The sequence below is a fragment of the Thamnophis sirtalis genome, unplaced genomic scaffold (genome assembly GCF_051295495.1).
Source record: "Thamnophis sirtalis isolate CommonGarterSnake01/CBP01778 unplaced genomic scaffold, rThaSir2_p1.2 scaffold_3, whole genome shotgun sequence".
NCBI lineage: Eukaryota > Metazoa > Chordata > Lepidosauria > Squamata > Natricidae > Thamnophis > Thamnophis sirtalis.
Window position 1 is genome coordinate 171,867,601 of NW_028261383.1, and position 27,026 is coordinate 171,894,626.

Genomic DNA, 27,026 nt, shown 5'->3' on the forward strand with positions numbered 1-27,026 from the left:
GAAGAAAGAAGGAAACTTATTTAGCAAAGGAGAAAAACGAATGTTGTTGCTTTAAATCGGAACTGAGCATGCCTGGCTGTGGAATTCTGGGAGTTCAAGTCCACAAGTCTAAAAAAATTGCTGCCTCACCAGCCATAAACCTCACTGCATGTCACTGTCACATTCCAGAATGAGTATGTTACACAGGATGCCTCTCTTAAAAATTTAAATGTTACTCTGGAACCGATCAGCATTAAATTCCCCCCAATAGACAATCCCATCCATTGTAACCGTTCTTACCATTGAGTTAGGCAGTTGAAGAGTGCTATCTGATGTGCAATGATTTAGAGGCCTAAAAGCTTCCTCCATAAACTGAATAAAATTGATTTCTTATTGTTTTAAAGGATTCAGGAAGCCATCATCTGAAGGAAATTATAATATTCCTTAAGGCGATAGTTTAAACAACTTCCTCAGGTGTGACTGACACCTAACAGAATTCTCTTGATGCAACTTTTAATGCTGAGGAGTGCCTAGCAGTGACATTTAAGTCTGGACCTCTTCATTTTCTGTTATTTAAGAGTTGCACGTTCTATTGTCTTCTGTAGATTCTTTAAAAAAAAAAATTCAAGGAAATAAGCACGTGAGAGGGTGGAGTAAAGGAAACACATATTTCCTTAAACGACATGCTGTTTTTTAGTACTGCTTTTATTCCATTTATCAAGCTTGCCTCTCCGTTCATCTGACTTTTGTGCTTCAATTTTTGGTCCCTCAAGCTGGTTAAAATGTCAACTTTTCTGCTTCAGATCTTGGCTGTCCTTCTCGTCTGCTGGGTACCTACTAGTAAGTACTAAATATTCCAACACCCCGACCCCCCACCTCCCAAACTAAATTTACATTTGGTATAGCTGGTGGAATTTAGAAGCTCACTAACAAAAGAGCAAAATGGAGCAAGGAACACGTCAAATAGAATATCCTAATTTGTGTGAATATTATATGTAAAGAATTTCCTCTGATGATAAGTTGCATGCAGCTATCTTAAAGTGATGGTAATATACTACAATAAATAGCAAAAAGGGGGGGGGAAATCTTTGGTTTACCTGAGATAATGCAGTTTTTTTAAACAATAGCCTATTTAACATTTTATAACATTTTCTATGGAAGGGGAAATTTCTGATACAGCTACCACTCACGGGAGCCTTAACTAGTATAGAAAAATATGAGTGATGTATGGAAACACAGTATAATATCTGCAAAGTGTGTACTAGGTTAACACATCAAAATAGGTGAGATATTTTTTTAAAAAAAGAGTGTTGCCATTAGATTGCAGGAAATAACAACACTGAATCACATTTGAAGGGCAAACTTAATTGTTAATATATGTGATTCTGATGCTGTCCTCTGATGAAGTTTTTCAAGCTCAGTCAATAAGGATTTGATGTGCAGGCACAATGTGTGTGCAAGTCTTAGAGCTGTCAAGTGACAAGACCCTTGTTCAAACTTGACAGCTTTAAGACTTGTGGACTTCGACTCCCAGAATTCCTCCTCTCGCTCTTCATCTTGATGATGGGCGGATGGGTGGGAGGGGAGGGAGCTGGAACCGGTTCTAAACGGCACTGTTGATTTGTGGAACCTCTTCTATAGGAGAGGTTAGAACTGGCAGGAACCCATCCCTGAGCTGAGAGCACCCTAAGGTTGCCTGGGGTTTGGGTGGTAAGGGCATGAGCTGAAGGCAAAATCAGGAAGACACAACAGAAAAGGAGACCTACAGAGCATATTCATGAGTCATTAGGTCAGGGCTGGGTTTCAACCGGTTCGCACCGGTCCCTGCGATCCGGTTGGTCGCCGAACCCGGAAGTAAGTAACTTCCGGGAACGGCAAAGCCCCCCCCCCCCGCGCCAGCGCGCGCCCGCACACCCGCGCCCGCTCCTTACCCGTTTTTTTTGAATTTTGCGCTTTCCACGCATGCGCAGAACGCCTGCGCGATCCTCCAGGAGCAGCTGGAGCATCGCGCAGACGCTAATACGCATGCGCACGCCACGTGCGTGCACACGCGCGCCGCGTGCGTGCACGCGCGCGCCGCTGCGTGTGCGAGGACGCCGCCGGCCTCGTTCCAACCGATCTGGTTGGAACGGGGCGAGAAACCCACCCCTGCATTAGGTGCAAGTGGAGGCAGTAAGAAAATCCAAACCGCATTATTTCTCAGCAATGTCTGAACACAAAGCTGGACTGCACTACTCTGTGTAAGACTTACTGAAAGGAAGTACAGTTTCCATTTGTTTAAAAGGGGATACAGCAATGCCAGGAAATATTGTCTCCTACCTAGTGGATTGTGTCCTGTTAGTAAAAAAAAACCTCACCCTGTCACTGTCAGAACCTCTCCACTAGATAATTAGGAAAGAAGACCACGAGACTCCACGTGTAGAAATCAAGTGTACTTTTACTAATTATAAATGATTAAAGGCATAGCGAAGCGAAGTCTGATTATTTAGGCGCGGAAGCGATTGATATATAGAATAGCCCATTCCCCACCCCTTGGCATCACAGCTACAGTCCAATCATAATTCTCTCAAGTGTCAGGTGTGAGATAACTTCAAAAGGCATCACCAAGATGGAATGTCGGTGCCGTTAGTCCTGGCGGGAATCTCCTATGCACACGTAGTCCGACAGGCAGCTGAACGCCAGAACCTTCCTCCAGCACAATGAGTAACCCCTCCCAAATACCATGCCCTCCCCCCCGTTTCATGGCAGCCGAAGCAACAGCAAAGCAGAGGCTGACAGTCACACTTCATGAAATTCAATCCTTCCCTGTTTATGTCAAGGGAGAGCAATTTGTTATGGCACCTTGCAGATTTGGTCATGTATCTGCAACAGCAACCAAATAGCCATCTTTTCCACTTCCTCGTGACCGTTTGAAGACATCTGTGATTGTTTCGAAGCCTACCATCCTTGCATTGCTGAGAAAGAGGGACAAAGAGTTATTGTCGACTCTATGTTGCCTAGGACTGAGGATACATAAGTTGGTTTTAAGTCTACCCTTAGCCATGGAAGCTTGTCAGATAATGTTCAAACAGTCAAGTTCTCTCACCAAAGCCTACATCACAAGCAGCGGTCAAGGAAGGGTGAATGACAAAAAGTAGTTACGGTATGCCTCCATTGCAGTACGAACTCTGCCACTTTCCGACATGTGTCATGATAGCAGTTAGCAGTAGCAGTTAATTGATTTGATTGATTTTATTTTATTATATTTATATGCCGCCCTTTCCCCCCGAAGGGGACTCAGGGTGGCTCACAATTCAAATCAGGGAAGGGGGGTACAGACAGAAAATAAAAAGACGAAACATAGCAATACATAATTTAAAAACACACAACAGTCATACCATTCGAGACGGGGGCAACAGCTCTTTAGCCCCAGGCCTGTCGGAACAGCCAGGTTTTAAGGGCTTTGCGGAAGGCCTGGAGGGTGGTGAGGGTTCGAATCTCCACGGGGACTTAGACTTATATACTGCTTCATAGGGCTTTCAGCCCTCTCTAAGCGGTTTACAGAGTCAGCATATTGCCCCCAACAACAATCCGGGTCCTCATTTTACCCACCTCGGAAGGATGGAAGGATGAGTCAATCCTGAGCCAGTGAGATATGAACAGCCGAACTGAAGAACTGCAGTCAGCTGAAGTAGCCTGCAGTGCTGCATTTAACCACTGCGTCACCTCGGCTCTATTCATGATGTTGAATAGAAAGTATGTATATCTTTAGGATGCTTCTGTTCCCAAGGGTGTTGTTAGAAAAAAAAAAGAGGAAAAATAGATTGTGTACATTACCTTGTGCACCTGTGTTAAAGTTTTCTTATTTATTTATTTACAAGGACGTATATACTGTCCAGACTCTTTAAGATTCCAGATGGTTTGCAGAGCAAAAATAAAATATTTGCATCTTAACACTGAGAGACTTTAACTATAATTGACTAAAAAAATTGAGACTTGATATATAATAAATCAGAAAATAATGCATAATTCATAAACCCAAACAAAGCATATTAATCCAAATCAGGAGAAAAAAATATATCGAAGTCACAATGCAAGGATATTTAGTACAAGCATTCTAAATACTCAAGAATAAGTAAATAAGGGGATAAGGAGCATCCTTTCCTGCAGTTGAGATTCCAAATCCCTTGTATTTTCAATGCTCAAATTTCATTGAACTGCTGCTATTTTTGAATTCTCATTGTCCACTGGTTATGTCTAAGGTCGTACCAATTAAAACTGACACCATTTTGATTAATTCCCAAAGTAAAACATGAAATTATTTGTTCATGTGATTTCAAATTGGCCTTTTCGTATGTTTTGATATTTATTACTTTCTATATTTGTGTCTGCCCTTTTCATATTTGCGGTTGTAAATCTATTGTTCTGCTCTATCCAGATCTGCCTTCAGTGAGATGAGCAGCTATAGGAATTTAATTAATGAATAAATATATAAAATTAATTTATTACCTGCCATCAAGTCATTGTCAATTCTTAACGACCACGTAGATAGAACTTAGATGCATGGATAAAAAATAAATTATGTAGATTTAAACCATGGGCTCTGCATGACCTTCGTGTCCAGGGGTGTCAAACTCGATTTCATTGAGGGCCGCATCAGGATTGCGTTTGACTTCGGGGCCCCGGATTTGGCATGGCCAGCTCAACATCACTCCCATTGTGGGTCCCTATGGTGGCTTGAGTGCTCCGCCAGTGAAATTGGGCTCCCGAGCTCCATTTTTGGTTGCGATGTCCTCCTGCAACCCTCTCCAAGTGAAAATAGAGCTGAGGTGGCGCAGTGGCTAGAGTGCAGTACTGCAGGCCACGTCAGCTGACTGCTATCTGCAGTTCGGCGGTTCATATCTCACCGGCTCAGGGTTGACTCAGCCTTCCATCCTTCCGAGGTGGGTGAAATGAGGACCCAGTCTGTGGGGGCGATATGCTGACTCTGTAAACCGCTTAGAGAGGGCTGAGAGCCCTAGGAAGCGGTATATAACTGCTATTGCTATTGCTAAAATGGACCCCACCCAAGCTGCATTTTTGCTGGCAGAGGCACCACAGGCAAATCTAAGGTTGTTTCCAGGGTGACCCCAGGGGCCGGATCTAAGCACCCCGTGGACTGGATCTGGCCCCTGGGCCTTGAGTTTGACACCCCTGATTTAAAGTGATCTGCCTGAAAAGATCACACCAAATAATCCTTTCTAGTCTGCAATTAGCCTGATTCAAGGTTGGTTTGATTCAGAGTCTCTCTTTCAGTAAATGTAATATTTTGTTCAGCATGTTCGCAAAACAAGACTCTGGTTTAGGTGTTATTAATGAAGGCTATAAACAAAATAAGAAAAAATAAATGAAGATATGTTAGAGAGAGGAAATGTTAGATGTCCTACTAATTGACTTTTTTCCCCTTAGAATATGTTATAAAGATATAAAGATATGGCAGATTGACTGGAACTGGGGGAAGGGGGAAAAAATGCCAGCAGTTGGCTGTGTTTTTAAAATCTTTAACTGAATGAAAATTGTGGTATAGTGATAGTAAAATATATAAATTTATAACATATACAACTTAAACTGAATGGAATATATGTGATTGTGGACAGAACGCACGGAATGTACTTGTGACCAATGGATACGCTTTCTACAAGATGTAACGAAAGGTGATGCTTTTCTTTTTGTGTTTTTTCTGTAATAAAACTAATAATTTTTTTTTATTAAAAATAAATAAGAATGGTCTGCTTTAAAAAGTGCTCCTACACAAGTATGGTGCCAGTTGATTGATTTATTTATTTTGAAATTTTTATTAATTTCATATATACATTCACAATTATGTGATCTCATAACTGTTATTAATAATATGTATTTATAACAATTTTTCCCCTGCAGTTGACAATATACTTGAAATTGCTTTCTTACCATCCCATAACTCCATCTTATCTTACAGCATTTCTACTTCTTCTTCCTTCCTTCCCTCCTTCCTTCCCTCCTTCCTTCTCTCCCTCCTTCCCCCTTCCCTCCCCTTTCTTCTCTCCTTCTCTCCTTCTCTCCTTCCCTCCTCCTTCCCTGCTTCCTTCCCTCCTTCCTTCCCTCCTTTCTTCCCTCCTCCTCTCCTTCCTTTCCCCCTTCCTTTCCCCCTTCCTTCCCCCCTTCCTTCTCTCCTACATTCCCTCCTTCCTTCCCTCCTTTCTTCTCTCCTTCCCTCCCTCCTTCCTTCCCTCCTTGCTTCCCCCCTTTCTTCTCTTTCTTCTCTCCTTCCTTCCTCCTCTCCTTTCCCTTCTCTCCTTCCCCTTCCTCCCCTTTACCCTTCCCCTCATCCTCCCTTATCTCCCCTCTCTCCTACACTTACATTCCCAGATTTATTATTTTTTATGTACAACTCAAGGTGGTGAATGTACCTGACGCTTCTAATTTCCCCACAAGAAATAATCCTGTGAATTACCAGGCGCTGCTGAATAGATCTAATTTTGGTCTGCCTAGATCCCTTTGGAAATCTCTGCTACTATCCGGGTCCGTGTGTCGGCTTATTTATCTTTAATGGAAGGCAGAGATGCTGAAGAATATGATGCAGTTTTTTTTTTCCTTTCCCCCATATTGCTCAAATTGTTTGCCAACCCTGATTCATCCATTCTTTTTCAGTGGAGAGGAGAGTAAAAAAACCTCAAGCAAGGATGCACCCAATTGACCTTTCTTTAATTCTGCCTACTCCTAGTACACAAATACCATGACGGCACTTTTTTCTCCCCTAACTTCATGATGTTCTTTTCTTTTTTTCACACAGCCCATGGGTGTGACTAATAAGCACCAGTAGCACTTCCTCTTTTAATTCTGAGACCATATTCTCTCTTAAATGTCTATTAGTCTTTGTCACCAGTGGTGGCTTCCTACCGGTTTGGACCGGTTTGGCCGAACCGGTCGTGGTTTGGTGGCCTGGGTCACTGGAACCGGCAGCGGCCCAGGTCTGCCACACCCCTGAACCAGTTCTCTGGGCAGCGCCATAAGTGCCGCCATCTTGATTTTTGCTTCTGCTCATGCGCAGAACAATTTTATTGCACACGCAATAAAATGCACACGCAATGCGCATCAAGCATGCACGTGACCAAACCAGCAGTAGTGCCTGCTGGGATCTAACCTTGTTTTTCACCCATTACTGGGTGACTGGTAACGGCTGGAAAGCGAGGCAGCATACGTCATGCTGATATAAGTTCCGCTTGACTCAAGGATGGATGGAGATTGTCAACTCAGCAAATGGAATAGGCTGAGAATTTGGAAAGTGCTGTTGGAAGAAATGTCCTTCTGGGTTCAGCTCCAAGTGGGGACAAAGACACTGGAGACATGGAGGCTGCTTGGAAAGATGGTTTTAATGGTGGACAGGGCCACATGGCTTGAGCCCTGGACAGAAAAGGGGATCACATGCTTCGTGTTGCTGGAGAAGAGAAGGGAAAGCAAGGGAGGAAGAGAAGCTGAGTCCCTGGTTTTATGCCCTCTCTGGCCTTTGATCTTGATCTTGTATTCTGATTGGTTGTCAGACTCCCATGGGGCCATACAGGGGCTACTTTCTAGGCTGCGTTTTAAATCCAGGTTTGGTTGAGTTCTCAGATGCCATGTGGCGAGTTGTGTAAAGGGCCAATATTATCATGCTTTAATCCCATTCCCCCTGGAGCTGAAGTGAAGAAGCCTTTATTATGTAAAGTGGACTAGCTTGGCCTTCTTAATGGCCCATTGACAAAGTGTGGGTGGGCAGGAAGCTACAGGCAGCTATTTTGTCTTTTAAAACATGTTTCTTTCTTTTCACATCCAGAGAAATGTTCTGCCCTTTCAATACTTCCTAGGATATTTCATTTTTCTGGGAGAGGGCTGGGTTCCTACAGTGCAATGTATATCTGGAAGAGGGAATCTGGGGAAAATTGGGAAAAAGTGTTTCAATGATTTGTTCTCTGTCTGCCACCCTGGAATGAAACTCTGTCCTTTAGTTGGATCCTCACAATGCAGGACAAGTTGATTCTTGATTTTGAAACAATGAACTCATGACCGGGGGATGCCTTTTCTCTCTCTTTTGCTCTTTTAAAAAGTTTAAAAACACATGATGAAGTGTGTTCATTTTCTCCTTATCAAATCCTGACCTCACTATTACCCCTTACAAAATACTAGGATCTTATCTTGTGCCCCATCCCTCTTCTGTTATTTCCAATTTGGCCCTTATTCTTTGACTTATTAATGTATTCAATGGATCATACTAAACAATCTCAAATGAATTGTAATGAAATTTTACTATAGCATTAATTTTTTCATTCTTATGGAGATTCTCAATCATTTCAGTCATGTTATCCCAAAGGTGATTTTCAAAAGGCAACTGGGGTTTTTCTTTGAATACATTTCACTTTTTATCCAAGAAGCTTCTTGGATGAGAAGTGAAACATTTTCAAGGGGGAAAAATATATCAGGAAAGTCCAGTTGCCTTTTGAAAAGCACCTTTGGGGTATTAATTTATTCATTCTCTCCTGCCTCTATCACTGTATCATTGCTGTGTAGAACCAATATAGAGATTGAACTGCTTCGGCTTATGCTAAACCTCAGGGGGTAAATATCTAGCCCAGTGTTTCTCAACTTTGGCAACTTTTAAAGGCATGTACCTCAACTTCCAGGATTCCCCAGAGTTGAAGTTCAAAGAGCCGAGGTGGCGCAGTGGTTAAATGCAGCACTGCAGGCTACTTCAGCTGACTGCAGTTCTGCAGTTCGGCTGTTCAAATCTCACCGGCTCAGGGTTGACTCAGCCTTCCATCCTTCCGAGGTGGGTGAAATGAGGACCCAGACTGTGGGGGCGATATGCTGACTCTGTAAACCGCTTAGAGAGGGCTGAAAGCCCTATGAAGCAGTATATAAGTCTAACTGCTATTGCTATTGCTATTGCTAAACTTTTAAAGTTGCCAAGGTTGAGAGACTCTGATGTAGCCTATAAGGTGGTCTCTGTGTTCCAACTACCCAGCTGCAGACAGATGCTTACACTTAGCAGAACACGTGTACAGCCAGCAGCACGGTGCGCTCTCAGAACAGAGTTGTACGGGGAAGCCAACTTAGCATCCATTGCCAAGAATTTTGTTTGTCATTTTTCAGTGGGTCTGGCTCAGTACAACAATGGCAGGAAGAACAGTTCTATTCCGAAGGAAAGTGATGTGTGATTTTAAAGTGTGCCTTATTTCTTGGCATGTTAGCAAACAATTGGAAAGCAGGGATGCGATCAATGTCACACTAAAGGGTTTTTTTAATGGAGTTGATGGAGCAGGCTGTGAACTGATGGGAAACGATTTCTTTTTCTTGGAATCCTGCCCTTGGAGCTGTTCAGGCAAGTTGCTTCCTCTTTGCCTTGGCCTATTCTACCCTTGCGAAATAAATGTTGGCAAGCAGACCATCACGGATGACTTCTGTTTTTAACGGGGCTGTAGTTCACCATGGGCAAATGGAAAACCAATGGTTCCATATTACTGGCCAGAAAGGGAATGAAAGACTATCGCTCTGTGCTTTCCAATCATGCACTTCTCTGCACGGAACTGTCGGCCAGTAAGATCCCACAGATTGGGCCTCCTTCAGATGCCGTCAGCCAGACAATGTCGGCTGGCGGCTCCCCGGAGGAGAGCCTTCTCTCTGGCTGCTCCGACTCTCTGGAACCAGCTACCCCCAGAGATCCAAACCATACCCACTCTCATGGCCTTCAGGAAAGCTGTAAAAACTTGGCTGTTCTGGCAGGCCTGGGGCTGTTGGTATTTGGTATTTGGTATTTATTAGTATTTATAGGCCGCCCTTTTCCCTGAGGGGACTCAGGGCGGCTTACATAAAATGGGGAAGGAGGGTACAGACAATAGACACAAGACAGTACATAAAAGTAAAAATAGTAAACAACATTCATTCATCATTCGGGTGGGGGCAGATTATCTTTATCCCCAGGCCTGACGGGCTAGCCAGGTCTTAAGGGCTGTGCGGAAGGTCTGGACGGTGGTGAGGGTACGAATCTCCACGGGGAGATCGTTCCAAAGGGTCGGAGCTGCTACTGAAAAGGCTCTCCTCCATGTGGTTGCCAGTCGACACTGACTGGCAGATGGTACTCGGAGGAGGCCTAATCTATGCGATCTAATTGGTCGCAGGGAGGTAATTGGCAGGAGGGGCTGACCTCATTGTTGAGGTCCAGCCCCGATTAGAATGAATGGATGAGGGTGTTTGCTATTTTTAAACTGTTTTCTTTTTCTCTTTTGTGTTTTTCTTACATTTTTTGTAAGCCGCCCGGAGTCCTTCGGGATTGGGCGGCATATAAATTTATTTAATAAATAAATAAATAAATAAATAAACAAACAAACAAACTGTTTCAGACTTGCCTTCCTTTTGAAGGAGAAGTCACTGGTAACTCCATGGTTACTGTCTGATTATTTATAATCACATGACTAGAACATAGTGATGCTATTAACTAGAGTAAGGTGGTGACTTTGGCGAATGGATAAGTGAAGATAAAGAGGGGGAGGTTGGAGCTTGGGGCAGCCCATCTTGCAGGGTGCCCCTTAGCCCTCCAACAGTAGAAACTGGGGAGGAAGTTACAGGGATGGCAGGCTTCCCATTGCTACTCAATTGGAGGACTGCCCTTTGGCTCTAGGTGCTATGGACAATGTTGTTTTAGTATATATATATTGAATTCAACTCGAAATCCTATGGACTTTTATATATAGAAAAGATGGAGGATGCCCAATTGCCCATTCCTTCAGGAGGCATATTGGCTTGACCAGATCTTAGTAAGCAGCAAAATATTTTGAATGGGTAACCGATCTTTACGACTGTAGGATGGCTCTTCTCCATTCTTCAGCCTCCAGTATTTTCCCTCCAGCTGTGCTTACTCATTTGCTTTCAATATTGCAAACCCTACCTCTGCTTCCCTTTTAGGGGAGATGAGGTGGATGGAAGAGCATCTTCTTTTCTAGTCTGTGTTGGCTCCCAATTATCGTATTTTTCAAAGTATAAGACGCACCGGAGTATAAGACGTGCCAAGATTTTGAAGAGGCAATTTTTAAAAAAAAGTAGGTAGGTAGATAGAGGGATAGAGAGGGAGAGAAAGCGAGAGAAATACAGTAGGTAGGTAGGGAGAGAGAGAGAGAGAGAGTAGTTAGGTAGGTAGGTAGGTAGGTAGATAAAGGGATAGAGAGAGAGAAAGAGAGAGAGAGAGAGAGAGAGAGAGAGAAATACAGTAGGTAGGTAGGGAGAGAGAGAGTAGGTAGGTAAAGAGAGAGAAAGAGAGAGAGAGAGAGAAATACAGAAGGTAGGGAGGGAGGGAGAGAGTGTGTAGGTAGGTAGGAAGGTAGGTAGAGTGATAGAGAGAGAAATAGAAAGAGATAGAAATACAGTAGATGGTAGGGAAAGAGAGTAGTTAGGTAGGTAGGTAGATAAAGGGATAGAGAGGGAGAGAGAGAAAAAATATATATATAGAGAGAAATATAGTAGGTAGGTAGGGAGAGAAAGTGTAGGTAGCTAGGTAGGTAGGGGGATAGTGAGAGAGAAATAGAGAGAGAAATACAGTAGGTAAGTAGGGAGAGAGAGAGAGAGAGTATGTAGGTAGGTAGGAAAGTAGAGGGAAAGAGAGAGAGAGAAGTAGAGATAGAGAGAAATACAGTAGATAGGTAGGTGTTTCTGCTGGCACAGCACTTGATCAATGTAATTCTCATCAATCAGTGAAAGAGCTTTCCAAAAGGAAAAAAAAAGTTTTTTGCACTGTGCAAACCTCCCCAAAATGGCTCGTTTTCCCCGAAAACGGGCCCGTGTTTTTTAAAAAAAGACATGAATAGCCTTGGGGAGGGGGGCTTGCAGAGTGCTCTGGGGGGGGGGAATGAGCAAAAAATGGGCCCGTTTTTTGTCAAAAAAAATTGCATGCATAGCCTTATGGAAGCTTATAGAGTTCTGCTGGGGGCTGGGGGGGGAAACGACCCGTTTTTTTGCTCATTTCTGCCCTCCCCAGCCGCCAGCAACTCTCTGAAAGTCTCCATAAGGGTATGCACAGCCATTCTGGTGAAGGGGTGGGGCTTCGGGAGGCAAAAATGCTGTATTTGGTGTATAAGACGCACCCAGATTTTCAGCCTCTTTTTTGAGGAAGAAAGGTGCGTCTCATACTCCGAAAAATACGGTATTCTAGGGAGAAACCACTTTCTCACTAATACAGTAACACAAACAAATAGCCAGGCAAACCCCGCTTAGGGTTGTTAGAAATACTGGCATATATCGGGCTAGCAGAAAATGTTAATGGGAACATAGAGAGTGGCTGGGTGGTAGAGGAGGTAATGTGGCATTGTAAGAAAGGTTACAGCCTGGGGTGTAGTAATGGTTTGTGGGAATGACTTTGGGAGACAGGAGGAAGAGCTGCAGACTAGGCAACAGTCAACTGAGAGGCAGATAAAGTCGCAGAAGGAAAGGGGACATGGCAAATGTCTCATAAAAAACTCTCTCTAGTTTCTTGGACTGTGTAGACAAGAGGGAGAGAAGGAGTTTCAGATTTGCAGGTTTCTGTTAATGTAACCTTGCAATAAAGCTAGAGGTAGTTTTGGGTGTGCTTCCATCTGGACTATCTCACAAGGCTGATAGACGCTCATTCTGAAATCCATACTAGACTTTGGAAGGAATTCTCTAAATTACAGCATATCATAAATCAAATAAAGATGCACAAGCAGCAATTTTATACTTTATAGATAGTTTTCTTGGTTTTGATGTGGAAAATGCGGTACATGTTTATCCAAATTCAATGATCTAAAATGTCCTTATAAACTAAAATATCAGTGTTACAGAGCCATGTACTGTAATATCAACAATCTCTGTGGATGTTATAGTTATATATATATATATATATATATATATATATATATATATATATATATATATATATATAAACTTAATGGCTAAGACGTTTGCCTAGTACGTAATACAGCCCAGGTTCAAATCCCAGTAAGGGTATGGCTAGCTGATGAGAGCTAAATAGCTTGAAATAGATCTATACTAGTCTCCCTTTATTTATTTATCAGCACAAATAAAAAACACAAATATAACAAAGGCAACAGTAAAAAATATTGAGTTTCTGTCTTGATGGACTCTTGTGACGAACCGATTGACAGATGATGGAAGCAGTTAGCGTCCTCCCATAATTGGGGTATACCAGGGGTTGTGACACTAAATATATACCTTCTTCCCTGGCTTCAGCTGATAAGGAGGAGACCCGTGGCTTAATGGCTAAGATGTTTGCCTAAGATGCAACACAGCACAGGTTCGAATCCCAGTAAGGGTATGGCTAGCTGATGAGAGCTAAATAGCTTGAAATAGATCTATACTAGTCTCCCTTTATTTATTTATCAGCACAAATAAACACACACACACACACACACACACATATATATAGTGTCACAACCCCTGGTATATATAATGACAAAAGCAACTTTCAGCTCTTGTGGAATTATCATTGCAATCTCAACCAAATGACTTTCCAGGAAATATAGATTTATATCTCTGAGTTCTATGACAAACTGCCTCAGTGATTGTCTTTTTTGCCAATGGAAACGCCAAATTTAAGATTTGTAACATTTTGCATTTGTCTGAATTGTGTTTCAATATTCACGTGAAAGACCTGATTTTCCCCCCCTCCATTTGACACAGTTGTTTTGCATGCAAAATAGCTGCTTTGTGTTTGGATTGTGCTTTTTCGGATGTCTTGGAAGTATTTTTAAGCCTATAACATTTCCCCTCCACGCAATTTACAAAGTCAGCTGAAACTGTCTTTTCTGTACAAATGTCTCTCATCTATAGTCCTACCTAGAGCACAGGAAATGAAAAGGCAGGCATTCAAGCTTTTTCCACTGAAAGAAAATTGGAAAAAAAAACAAGTGAGGCAAAGTATGTAAAAGAACGGAGGAGAAGGGACCCTCAACCCAGAAAGAACTACTACTAAAAATTGTTGTTGTTGTTCTTCTTGTTCTTGTTGTGGTTCTTCTTCTTCTTCTTGTTATTGTTATTGTTTTTCTTGTTCTTGTTTTTCTTGTTCTTGTTCTTGTTCTTCTTGTTCTTCTTGTTCTTCTTGTTCTTCTTGTTCTTCTTGTTCTTCTTGTTCTTCTTGTTCTTCTTGTTCTTGGTCTTCTTGTTCTTCTTGTTCTTCTTCTTCTTCTTGTTCTTGTTCTTCTTGTTCTTGGCCTTCTTGTTCTTGTTCTTCTTGTTCTTCTTGTTCTTCTTGTTCTTCTTGTTCTTCTTGTTCTTCTTGTTCTTCTTTTTCTTGGTCTTGTTCTTCTTGTTCTTCTTGTTCTTCTTGTTCTTGGTCTTGTTCTTCTTGGTCTTGGTCTTCTTGTTCTTGTTCTTCTTGTTCTTCTTGTTCTTGGTCTTGTTCTTCTTGGTCTTGGTCTTCTTGTTCTTGTTCTTATTGTTCTTCTTGTTCTTGTTCTTGCTCTTCTTGCTCTTCTTGTTCTTGTTTTTCTTGTTCTTCTTGTTCTTCTTGTTCTTCTTGTTCTTCTTGTTCTTGTTCTTGTTTTTCTTGGTCTTGTTCTTCTTGTTCTTCTTGTTCTTCTTGTTCTTCTTCTTCTTGTTTTTCTTGTTCTTCTTGTTCTTGTTCTTGTTCTTCTTCTTCTTCTTCTTCTTCTTCTTCTTCTCCTTCTCCTTTCCTCCTCCTCCTCCTCCTCCTCCTCCTCCTCCTCCTCCTCCTCCTCCTCCTCCTCCTCCTCCTCCTCCTCCTCCTCCCTGAACAAAGTAAGTGAGCACTACCTGCAGGGCAGAATGCTTGTCTAATTTCCATCATAATATCTTTTCAGAACCATGCTACATACAGGACTACAGATCTTTTTGTAACCTCTTCTTTGCATCCTGTTCTTGCTTTTCTAGTGCGCTCATGTGAAGTCAGCATCCATCCCAAAGAAAATGCTGTGATGTTTGGGGCTTCTTTGAATTTGACGTGCAGAGTGTCATGTAGCAACTATACTGAACTGAAATGGGAAGTGGCTCTTCCATTCGTGCTCAAGAAGGGAGATGGTTGGATTGATCTGTACATAGCCAGTGTGACTGAATGGACACTCCCACTCTCGTGCTTAGTTAATTATGGAGACTTTAATCAAAACTACACCAGGAAAGTAATTTATGTTTACGGTAAGTATTTACACATTCTGTTTACCACAAATATCCCAACAGTCAGAACTAAAAGGTATCATAAGTCTTAAAAAATAATTTTTTTCCATAAAAAAATTATGTAGAAGCACTGTGTTTATTCCACCCTCCCCAATTATAAAGTATCAGCAAACCAGTGTTTCCCTGTCTTTGAAAGATATATAATGTTGTCAGTGGTGCTCAGAAAGGAGGCCACTTGAAGGCAGATAATTGAGACTGGTTTATGATCAGCTTTAGAGCCTTTTCCAGTCTTCAAAAGGTTTGTGGGAATGACTTTGGGAGACAGGAGGAAGAGCTGCAGACTAGGCAACAGTCAGATAAGAGGCAGATAAAGTCGCAGAAGGAAAAGGGCAGAGGTGGGTTCTTACTAGTTCTCACCTACTCGATATAACCGGTTCGTCAAATCTACCGAACCGGTTAGAGGAGGTTCCACCAGTGGACCCGGAAAGCAGGCCACACCTACAGAAGAGGCTCCAAATTTTTTTTGAAACCCACCACTGGTCCTTGGATATGATTATTCTACACTATCATGCTCCTATTTATAAAACTCAGTGCCTCTGTGAAAGGTAAGGATGACTACTGCGTTTGTGGTGCAATCAGAACATTGCGTGTGTTGAGGTTGTTTTAACGCAAACCAAAGATGCATTTTAAAAAACAAGTTTATATCATATTCTTATGCATGCCAGTGCTGTGTGTGAGGCAATTTAAGGTGGTTCTGACAAGTGTCGTTAGCATCTTCATATCCGGCCACATGGACGGCAAGCCACTCCCATCCGGTCACATGGGCGGCAAGCCACTCCCACAAAGGAGGCCACACCCACAGAGTAGGTTTGAACAATTTTTGAAACCCACCACTGGAAAGGGGACATGGCAAATGTCTCATAAAAAACTCTCTCTAGTTTCTTGGACTGTAAGGACGAGAGGGAGAGAAGGAGCTTCAGATTTGCAAGTTTCTGTTAATGTAACCTTGCAATAAAGCTAGAGGTAGTTTTGGGTGTGCTTCCATCTGGAATATCTCACAAGGCTGATAGAAGCTCATTCTGAAATCCATACTAGACTTTGGAAGGAATTCTCTAAATTACAGCATATCATAAATCAAATAAAGACGCACAAGCAGCAATTTTATACTTTATAGCAAGTTTTCTTGGTTTTGATGTGGAAAATGTAAAAATAAAGTATGGGCAAAGCAGTGGTTCCCTGTCTTTGAAAGATGTCTAATGTTGTCAGTGGCGCTCAGAAAGGAGGCCATTGGAAGGCAGACAATTGAGACTGGTTTATGATCAGGTTTAGAGCCTTTTCCAGTCATCGAAAGGATTTGATGTGGGAAGTCTGCAGGGCCCAACCTGGTGTAGGAAGTTAGCACCCACCAATGGTGGGTTTCAAAAATTGTTTGAACCTACTCTGTGGGTGTGGCCTCCTTTGTGGGAGTGGCTTGCCATCCATGTGACTGGATGGGAGTGGCTTGCCGCCCATGTGACCGGATATAAAGATGCCGATGACACTTGTCAGAACCACCTTAAATTACCTCACACGCAGCACTGGCATGCATAAGAATAGGATGTAAACTTGTTTTTTAAAAGGCATCTTTGGTTTGCATTAAAACAACTTCGACACACGCAATGTTCTGATTGCACCACAAACGCAGTAGTCATCCTTACCTTTCACAGAGGCACTGAGTTTTATAAATAGGAGCATGATAGTGTAGAACAATCATATCCAAGGACCAGTGGTGGGTTTCAAAAATTTTTGGAACCTCTTCTGTAGGTGTGGCCTGCTTTCCGGGTCCACTGGTGGAACCTCTTCTAACCGGTTCGGTAGATTTGACGAACCGGTTCTACCGAATAGGTGCGAACTGGTAGGAACCCACCTTTGTTATGTAGGCTACTCAGAAAAGATCAATTCAAACCTAGGGAGTGTGAACCGTATAAGCATACATTTTCCCCTCTGAGAGATTGTTTCTTATAAAAATATAACCATAACAATGCAGACGTGTATATGTGGAATTTGAATCATAATCTGAAATGAATTTGCTACCTTAGTTTTCTAACTCAGACACCAGTAGAACACATTGTTCCAGAAACAGGGATATTAGATTTTAGACAACGCAATTTCCCATCCATGCAATTAATACCAGGAAAAGGGTCCCTGGTGGAAATCCATTGTACTAACCTATACTTTATTCTACATCTAACTTACATGTATCTGTAGGCATCAAGCCAAAAATTAATCAGTTATTTCAGACAAATACTCATAACCCTTCCATTTCCATTTCCTCTTCCCCTAACTGGGAATAAGCTGTTAATCCTGAAGTCCATCATCCAATCATAGGAACACTACACCCATGGCAACAAACTTGTCTATATTGAATTGTCCTCCCTATTGCATAAGGAAGCAGGAAACTCCAGAGGAAAGGAGCAGCTTCTGGCAGTATCCTTATTTCCAAGACGACATAACTATGAGCTCCATATACGTCCCGGTGGTATTATTAGTGATTTAAAATAGAGGAAGGTTGCACTGTGATGCTTTATTTAGAAGTGGATCCATCTGTCTTGCCCAGAGGTGGGTTCCTACCAGTTCGCACCTATTCGGTAGAACCGGTTCGTCAAATCTACCCAACCGGTTAGAAGAGGTTCCACCAGTGGACCCGGAAAGCAGGCCACACCTACAGAAGAGGTTCCAAAAATTTTTGAAATCCACCACTGGTGGGTGTGTAATGTCCCACAGTTATCTACGCATTAATAATGATCTAGTAATATTTCCTTATACATTTTAGGGACCTTTCCTTACATAATCGGTGTTTTCTTTCATACTTTTGGATTTCTAATTTCTCTTTCCGTTAGTTGGCATTTGCTAAAACCAATCCCACGTGAAGAAGTATTCAAAGCCTTCTTGATTTTAATTGTCAATTTATTTATTCCTGCACATTGTAATATTTATTCATTTACATATCTCTGTTTTTCCACTGTTGTGCAAACACAATTCCAGCAGCTGCTAACATGTGTAAAATTAAATATATATTATACTCCCTTTCAAATAGCCAAGAAAATATTTCTGGTTTTAATCCCATATCTTGCTTTACGATTGCTTCTAACCACTAACTTCTGAATAGCTACTTGGACTGACCTAAGTACTCATTTATAATTTCATATCCGGTCACATGGGCGGAAAGCCACTCCCATCCAGTCACATGGGTGGCAAGCCACTCCCACAAAGGAGGCCACACCCACAGAGTAGGTTCCAACAATCTTTGAAACCCACCACTGGTCTAGCCCTACAATAATAATAATAAAATAATAATAATAATCTGGGGTGATTGAGAGCGTGCTGGGGAAGCAGAGCAGATACAAGGAAGCAATTTTCTACTTTGACTTTGAGTAAAGAGGTGGTTTTACAGCAGGCGTAAGCTTGTGACTATTTTGTGGAGATCCAGATCCCTCTCTATCAAGGCAGTCATGAATTGTGAGAATGCCTGTGATATACTGTCTGCGTCCCAAATGGACCATGCTCAAGAAGATGTATTGCCACATCCTTGGATATATCTTCCCACTCCCACAGCTGACCTGAGGCCTCCATGATGATGGCCAGATTGCTTCCATTGTTCCACATGCACAAGCATGGCTTGTTTCTCATAATAACGTTACTCTTGGTACAACTGCCATATAGTCACCATTGAATGGTGTGAGGGAAAATATTTAATTCCCCTCATAAATGAAACTGATCCAGTCACAATATGAACATACATCAGAAACAAATTAACATTACAAAAAAATCTTCCTCCCCTACACACACACACACACACACACACACACACACACACACACACGCAGTCACACAGACATATACACACACCAGGGGTGGGTTTCTCGCCCCGTTACAAGCGGTTCGGTTGGAACGGGGCCGGCGGCGTCCTCGTGCACGCGCGCAGTGCACGCATGCGTACTAGCGCCTGTGTGATGCTCCAGCTGCTCCTGGAGGATCGCGCAGGCACTGTATGCGTTCTGCGCATACGTGGAAGAGCAGAACTCGTCAAAAACGGGTAAGAAACGCGGGCGGGCGGGTGGATCCTTCGGCGTTCCCGGAAGTTACTTACTTCCGGGCTCGCCGACCAACCGGTTTGCGGGGACCGCCGCGAACCGCCTGAAACCCACCCCTGACACACACACACGCACACACTAGCTCAGTTATGCATACCATCCTACCTATTCAAGAGCAGGATTTCATACCACATGTGATGCTATAACTCCTTTTACAAATTGCTAAATTTTACGAAGTGCAGTCCGTGGAAAAATACGATAGGAGGACAGGTCTTCCTCTTGATCATTTATTCATTTCAATCTACATGTCTGCCCATCCTCTGGGCAGCTTACAAGTTTAAAAAAACCTCCCTAAACAGTAGAACTATTACAACAAAACAGTCTACTTAGGTTAATGCGCCCTTCCTTTCCATTTCCCTTCCAAGCGATCGTGGGTGCACCTCGGTTCACCCACGTTACACCTATCCTCCGCGAGCTGCACTGGCTGCCTATTGGTCTTCGGATACGCTTCAAGGCGCTAGTCGTCACTTATAAAGCCCTTCATGGTATTGGACCTGGGTACTTGAGAGACCGCCTGCTGCCAATTACCTCCCACAGACCCGTCAGATCTCACAGGGTCGGCCTCTTCCGGGTTCCGTCCACCAGCCAATGCCGATTGGCTACCACCTGGAGGAGGGCCTTCCCTGTGGCTGCTCCGACCCTCTGGAATGAACTCCCCATGGAGATTCGAACCCTCACCACCCTCCAGGCCTTCCGCAAAGCCCTTAAGACCTGGCTATTCCGACAGGCCTGGGGCTAAAAAGTTTCTGCCCCCCTTCTTGAATGGTATGGTTGTTGTGTGTTTTTAAATTGTGTACTGTTATGTTTGTTTTTTCTTTTACCCCCTGTCTGTACCCCTTCCCGATTGAACTGTGAGCCGCCCTGAGTCCCCGGCGAAAAGGGCGGCATATAAATGAAATCAATCAATCAATCAATCAATTTTTAATTCTCATGTTCAGCTGTCCGTGTTACTTTTCAGTTTTACACACCGCAAAACATCTCCTCTGTACAGCCTCCTTTTTTCTTGCCCCAAATTCAAGATGTCATATGTAATTGAGGAGTATGTGATTGTGTTCCACATGTGATGTGGAAAACGCTACCTCTCTTTTTACCATTCCTACACTGATATTCTAAATAGGTATAAGAGGGGCCATGGAGATAGCCTTGGGAGAAATATTCAGAAGCGATCAGAACAAAAACGAGCAGAAGCTTTCCTTGAGTCCCAGGAAGGGAGGCAGTGTCAGAAAGAGACTCAAGACGGCTTCTTTCTGACTCACTGGGGTATAAAAGGGAGAGAAAGAAGGAAACAGGCGGACTTGCAAGAATCTGTTAATGCAGTCAATAAAATTGAGTTCTAGTCTTCTTATGGAATTTGTTTCCTGGTTCATAACCTGGAAAGGCTGACTTTAGCTGAATTGGCTTATGACAGAAGTGGTTAACCTTATTTCTATGAGTAGCAACATGTGGGCCTTGAATGACATGCCAAGGGACTGCAGGGAAGAGAGCAAAGCTGGGTTCAAGAAAATATATCAGTTTGGAGGGGAAATCCCTATTAAATATGGTACTATAGCAGTGTTTCTCAACCTTGGCAACTTGAAGATGTCCGGACTTCAACTCCCAGAATTCCCCAGCCAGCATTCGCTGGCTGGGGAATTCTGGGAGTTGAAGTCCAGACATCTTCAAGTTGCCAAGGTTGAGAAACACTGTACTATAGTATCTCTCTTCTCTTTCATGCTCATTCATTAAGAGAAAGCAATTTTTTTTAAAAAAAAAAATGCCATACTTTTTAAAATAATTGCCTTTAAATGTTGGTACCCAACCAACATGCCATCCAGTGGTGGGATTCAGCCAGTTTGCACCTATTCGGGAGAACCGGTTGTTAACTTTCTAAGCAGTTCGGAGAACCGGTTGTTGGAAGAAATCTTTTGTTTCCATCCACTTTACAGGGCTAATCCTGTAAGGAAGGCAGGAAGGAAACATTCTGGTGTTGTTTCTAGCCTAATTTTTATTGCCTTGCTTACAGAAACTGCCTCTCCGGTTAACCCTTATGACATTGTAACAACTAAAGCGAAGTGCCCATCAACCTGAGTGACATTGACTTGGCCATGCCCACATGATCACATGACCACAGAGCCCCGCCTACCCAGCTGGTCATTAAGGCAGAGAACTGGTTGGTAAATTATTTGAATCCCATCACTGATGCCATCCCTTTGATAGCATAGTAAGGAAGGGATACAAAAGGACATTTCCGGGATCTCGGTAGCCACCTCCTGGGTTATGGAAAGAATATGATATGGTCTTTTGAGCAATGAGGAGCAATTGCTGAGTTCAAGGAAATACAGGAGTGATCTGGCAGCATAGTCCACTGGTTATTGCAATGCATTGGAGCTAGCAATAGCAATAGCAATAGCAGTTAGACTTATCTAGCGCTTCATAGGGCTTTCAGCCCTCTCTAAGCGGTTTACAGAGTCAGCATATTGCCCCCAACAACAATCCGGGTCCTCATTTTACCCACCTCGGAAGAATGGAAGGCTGAGTCAACCTTGAGCCGGTGAGATTTGAACCGCTGAACTGCAGAACTGCAGTCAGCTGAAGTAGCCTGCAGTGCTGCATTTAACCACTGCGCCACCTCGGCTCTGAACACCTTGAGCTGAACACCTTGATGACATAAATCCCAAGGATCATGCTTGGTGCTAATTAAAGAGGCTGAATAGGTTTCTCCACTTTAGATTTTGTGGATCATCCATAACTCCTTCATTAGATAATTAGACAAACCACCTTGCAAGAGGTTTCATAACCCTAACTAGGTATCATAATATCATCAGCGCTAGGCTTTTACAATGTCTGGAAATAACATGTTAAAAACAACAACAACATATACTGTTATTCTTGATGGTATTACTACCTCCAGGAGGCCAAGATTGCTTAGCTCTTTGAAGTGCTAACTTATCTTTCCAACTACTGGTCACCCCCATCTTTTGTCATTCCAAATCTAGAATTCTCTACTCCAGTTATATATCCAGTATCTGAAGTTCTGAATGATCACTTGGAAAAAATCGTGTGCAACATTTCTACCCTGAAGGTGGGGGGCTCCTTCCCATCTCACAGCAACGTTTCTCTGAGCAGAGATGGGCATTTCCTGAACAGCAGCCACGGAGAACCATCTGTGGAGTACAATTTTGTGCCTAATTTGGATCATGATGACGGGGCTGAGATCCTCTGTGAGGCCAACCTCCAGCTGGGTTCAGAAGTGCTGAGAAAAAAGGCAAATCGAACTTTGAAGGTTGTGGGTAAGTTGCATTTATTGCATGGCAGGTTAAGTAATTTTTTCCCCCTTCAGGCTAAAGATGGTTATTTGTTATTAGATGTCTTGTTTCTCTGTGGCAATTTGTTCTAGCTTTTGAACATCTAGGGCTTGTCCTTGATAGCGAGATCAGCATTTCAGCAAGCACTTCAAACCACTTTCCTTTCCCTTCTTTCTCACAAAGAATGACTATTTCCCTCTTGTGGCAGGAAAATAATATTTGTCACACGGGTGACCAGATAAATGAGTGTGAAGATTTCAGAAGCACCATAGGTTTCTGTGGAAACTGTTTAAATATTCATGGAATGACAATGTATCCTCGGGGCAAGGATGCTCTTGCCACATTATTTACACCGGATCAGTGACGTGCGGTGAGGTTTATGGCTGGTGAGGCAACAATTTTTTTTTTAGACTTGTGGACTTCAACTCCCAGAATTCCACAGCCAGGCATGCTCAGTTCCGATTTAAAGCGACAGCGTTTGTTTTTCTCCTTTGCTAAATAAGTTTCCTTCTTTCTTTTTCTTTTTCTTCTCTCTTCCCCTCCTTCCTCCCTCTCTCCCTCCCTCCCCCTCTCTCAAACACACACACACACACACACACACAAACAAAGTTGCTGCCAGAGTCAACGTGGATGACTCTGCTTAACTGTTTAAAAAAGCCTCTAAAAAAGCGCCCTCTACAGGAGGAGGCAGGAGAACGACGTGCCTCATTTACGTCAGGAATTTTTCAGCTTTTAACCCTTGCTTAACTCTGCTCGAGTGATCATAAAAAGTCAGACTAGATGAGGCACCTCGTTCTCCTGCCGCCTCCTGTAGAGGGCGCTTTTTCAGAGGCTTTTTTAAACAGTTAAGCACTAAGCAGAGTCATCCATGGTGACTCTGGGAGCAACTAGCTCAGCCTGACCTCAGCTCTTGCCTTTCTCCTTTTACATTTTTTTTTCTTTTCATGATGACAGTGGTGAGGGTCTGCCTCCCCTGCCTCCCCTGACTGCACGTCCCTGCACTGGATAATACTTGCCATCCTCGCCATAGTTGACTTGTTGGGGAGGTTCAGCTGCGGGAAGCCTCTTGGTTTCATTCCTGGAGTTCAACACAGTTAAGTGAGAATAGGATGTAGCAGGGTGAGATCTTCTCTTCCATTTGACCAGTATAATGTGGCACAGAGAACATGAAGCCAGCTTTATAGTTTGCCCATGCTTGCACTTTATGTCAAAGCTAGGGGTTCTTTTGTCCAATGCTCTTAGGATCAGACCCAAATGTTTTGTTTCTGATACGTTAGCAATAGCAGTTAGACTTATATACCGCTTCATAGGGCTTTCAGCCCTCTCTAAGCGGTTTACAGAGTCAGCATATCGCCCCCAACAACAATCCGGGTCCTCATTTCACCCACCTTGGAAGGATGGAAGGCTGAGTCAACCCTGAGCCGGAGAGATTTGAACAGCCGAACTGCAGAACTGCAGTCAGCTGAAGTAGCCTGCAGTGCTGCATTTAACCACTGCGCCACCTCGGTTCCAGTGCACGCCACCTTCCCTAGCGATTGGGTAATAATAGTACTATACTGCATAGATCTTCTGGCCTGTCATCTATTACTAGAGTTGTCTTTCAAGTGTAATGTCTTACAATTATTTTTGATGAACTTGTGTGATTCTCACTAGCCAAAGACCCACAGCAGGAGGAATACTATTAGTATTGAAGTGTGGCTAGGGTTCATTTTCCTCTACTTCTTTCATTATAAAAAGGCCTCCTCTAGCAGCCCATGTTTCATTGTTCAGAGCAGTGGTGGGTTTCAAAAATTGTTCGAACCTACTCTGTGGGTGTGGCCTCCTTTGTGGGAGTGGCTTGTTGCCCATGTGACCTGGTGGGAGTGGCTTGCTGGCCATGTGTTCTCTCTCTCTCTCTCTCTCTCTCTCTCTCTCTCTCTCTCTCTCTCTCTCTCCTTCCTTTTGTCTCTCTGTCCCTTTTTCCTTTTATTCTTTCATCTCTCTCTCACTTTTTCTTTCTTTTTTTCTTTTTTTCTTTATTTATTTCTTCCTTTCTTTCTCTTTCTCTTTCTCTCTCTGTCTGAGTCTCTCTATGTGTGTGTGTGTCAGTGGTGGGTTTCAAAAAAAATTGGAAGCTCTTCTGTAGGTGTGGCCTGCTTTTTGGGTCCACTGGTGGAACCTCTTCTAACCGGTTCGGTAGATTTGACGAACCGGTTCTACCGAACTGGTGCGAACTGGTAGGAACCCACCTCTGGTTCAGAGGCTATCTGTCCTAACGTGGTTCATGAACTGAACATGGAACGAGGCAATGACATGATCAGTTCACAATATGCTGAGAGAAAAACATACTGTGAGCATATGGGGTATTCCACACTGAGTGTAAATAATGTAAATTAGTGCTCTGTTATTCCTTGCATCTATAGTATATACCCTTTACTAAACAGTATAGTGTTCATTCCCCCAGATTTTTTTTAAATGACAAAACCCTTAGAAGAGAAAATAATACAAAATACCTGATAGGAAAGTGGTGCCTGAAGAGTGGACAGAGAAATGGACCATTTCTGGGGTGTCAATCAATGCTCTACATGAAATAGTAGACAGGACTATCACCTTCTTCATTTCTTTTCGCAGCTAGCCCTTATAATGTCAGCATATCGGCTACTCACGTGATTTATAAAGTGAATGCAAAATTTGGGGTGATGTGTAACGCTAAAGGAAAACCCCATCCAGAATATTCCTGGGAACTTCCCTCCAAAGTTAATGTGGAATTCACAAATAGCAACAAGACTGTAATAATTAATTCAGCGAAGGAGTTCCACAATGGGACTTACCGTTGCCTAATACATAATATTTATGGCAAGAATTCAGCACAGATTGACGTTGTCTTTGAAGGTAAGATGAATGTGTTTTTTTTTATTTTCAGATATGCACGTTTTCCCTTCTTTTATTTATATCCCCATTTAATATTTTCAATTAAATATTTGACTTGCAAATTTATAGATGAGGGGGACAGTGTGCATGTGTGAGCCGAGGGGGCGCAGTGGTTAGAGTGCAGTACTGCAGTACTGCAGCCACTTCAGCTGACTGTTAAAGCTGCAGTTCGGCAGTTCTAATCTCACCGGCTCAGGGTTGACTCAGCCTTCCATCCTTCCGAGGTGGGTAAAATGAGGACCCAGACTGTGGGGGCAATATGCTGACTCTGTAAACCGCTTAGAGAGGGCTGAAAGCCCTATGAAGCGGTACATAAGTCTAACTGAGCTGAGGTGGCGCAGTGGTTAGGGTGCAGTACTGCAGGCCACTTTAGCTGGCTGTGATCTGGAGCTCAGCGGTTCAAATCTCACCGGCTCAAGGTTGACTCAGCCTTCCATCCTTCCGAAGTGGGTGAAATGAGGACCCAGACTGTGGGGGCGATATGCTGACTCTGTAAACCGCTTAGAGAGGGCTGAAAGCCCTATGAAGCAGTATATTAGTTTAACTGCTATTGCTATTTGTGTGTGTGTGCATGCGTGAGAGAGAAAGAGAGAGAGAGAGAGAGAGAGAGAGAGAGAGAGAGAGAGAGAATGAATACGGAAGAGAAATCTCACCACAGAGGTTGGAGATAGCAATCTCAACAACTCTATGGTTTCCGCAGTCAAGGAATGAAATGGGGTTATGGCTGAATTGATTAGAGAAATATCAACAAAATAGCCAGGTGCAATTACACCTGTTTAGCAAGCTCTTTTATAACAAGGTCCAAACCATCTCTTATGTTCTATTGCAGGGAAGTCTCGCAACTGGGTTATAGCCCCGGTGATAACAATGTTAGTAATGGGTGCAATCATCATTGGGGGTGTCTTTTACTTTTGCCGAAAACGTCCACTTTAAGAGAGGGCAGTTCTGGATTCCTTTGGGACGAAGAGGCAGAATTTGGAGGGGCTACAGCAGAAGCCGAATGAGAAGGAACCTTAGTTCTCATTTATAAGCCTACGCAACAGCAGAGGCAGAATTTGGATAATCTTCTCCGCCGTGCCTTGATCTACGTTCAACCACTGCTGAAACCAGAAAATGTTCCTCTGAGCAGCCGAGGGCTGTTATAGGAATTGGAATGTGTGCCAAATCAAAGCAAGAACTTGGATACCTGTATCAGATACGAGATGAAGCTACCTGAGTGCTTTGCAGTTAGAAATAGGGGGGAAAATGTTTCTAGTTCTTAGAACTGAGCATTATATATAATCCATATATAAAGACCCGAATACAACAAGACCAGGATATATAGTGAGTTATCCACATTTTCTAAACAGATCTACTTTGTCCCTCTTGCTCTGCTGCAGCTCATACAGGCTGCCCTGTGTCAATTAATAAGTAAAGTTTACAAAACTTCACATCTTTCATTGAAATAATCTTAGCCTTTGGCTGCAATCTTATGCAAAATACCCGAGAAGTGAAAGTGAAAGAAATTATCACTACCTATTTTTAAACTGTCAGCATTTATGGGTGGTTTTTCTTCCTTTTGCTTCTGTCAATAAAAATACTTTATTTTAAAAGA

General features: G+C 42.9%; 1 protein-coding gene across 1 annotated transcript; it reads left to right on the forward strand.

Annotated features, from left to right (window-relative positions):
• Positions 1-356: 356 nt before the first annotated feature.
• Positions 357-27,026, forward strand: LOC148048378 (cell adhesion molecule 2-like). Its single transcript, XM_087710953.1, has 5 exons — positions 357-819; positions 14,866-15,126; positions 22,214-22,507; positions 25,133-25,393; positions 26,262-27,026. Exons 1-5 carry the CDS (start codon positions 762-764, stop codon positions 26,363-26,365), a joined length of 978 nt encoding a protein of 325 aa, XP_087567079.1. The 5' UTR covers positions 357-761; the 3' UTR covers positions 26,366-27,026.

Coding starts and splice junctions, on each gene's coding strand:
- LOC148048378 (XM_087710953.1), top strand. CDS start 762: ATGTCAACTTTTCTGCTTCAGATCTTGGCTGTCCTTCTCGTCTGCTGG. Junction 15,127..22,213: donor GAAAGTAATTTATGTTTACG/GTAAGTATTTAC, acceptor TTCCAAATCTAG/AATTCTCTACTCCAGTTATA. Junction 22,508..25,132: donor TCGAACTTTGAAGGTTGTGG/GTAAGTTGCATT, acceptor TTCTTTTCGCAG/CTAGCCCTTATAATGTCAGC.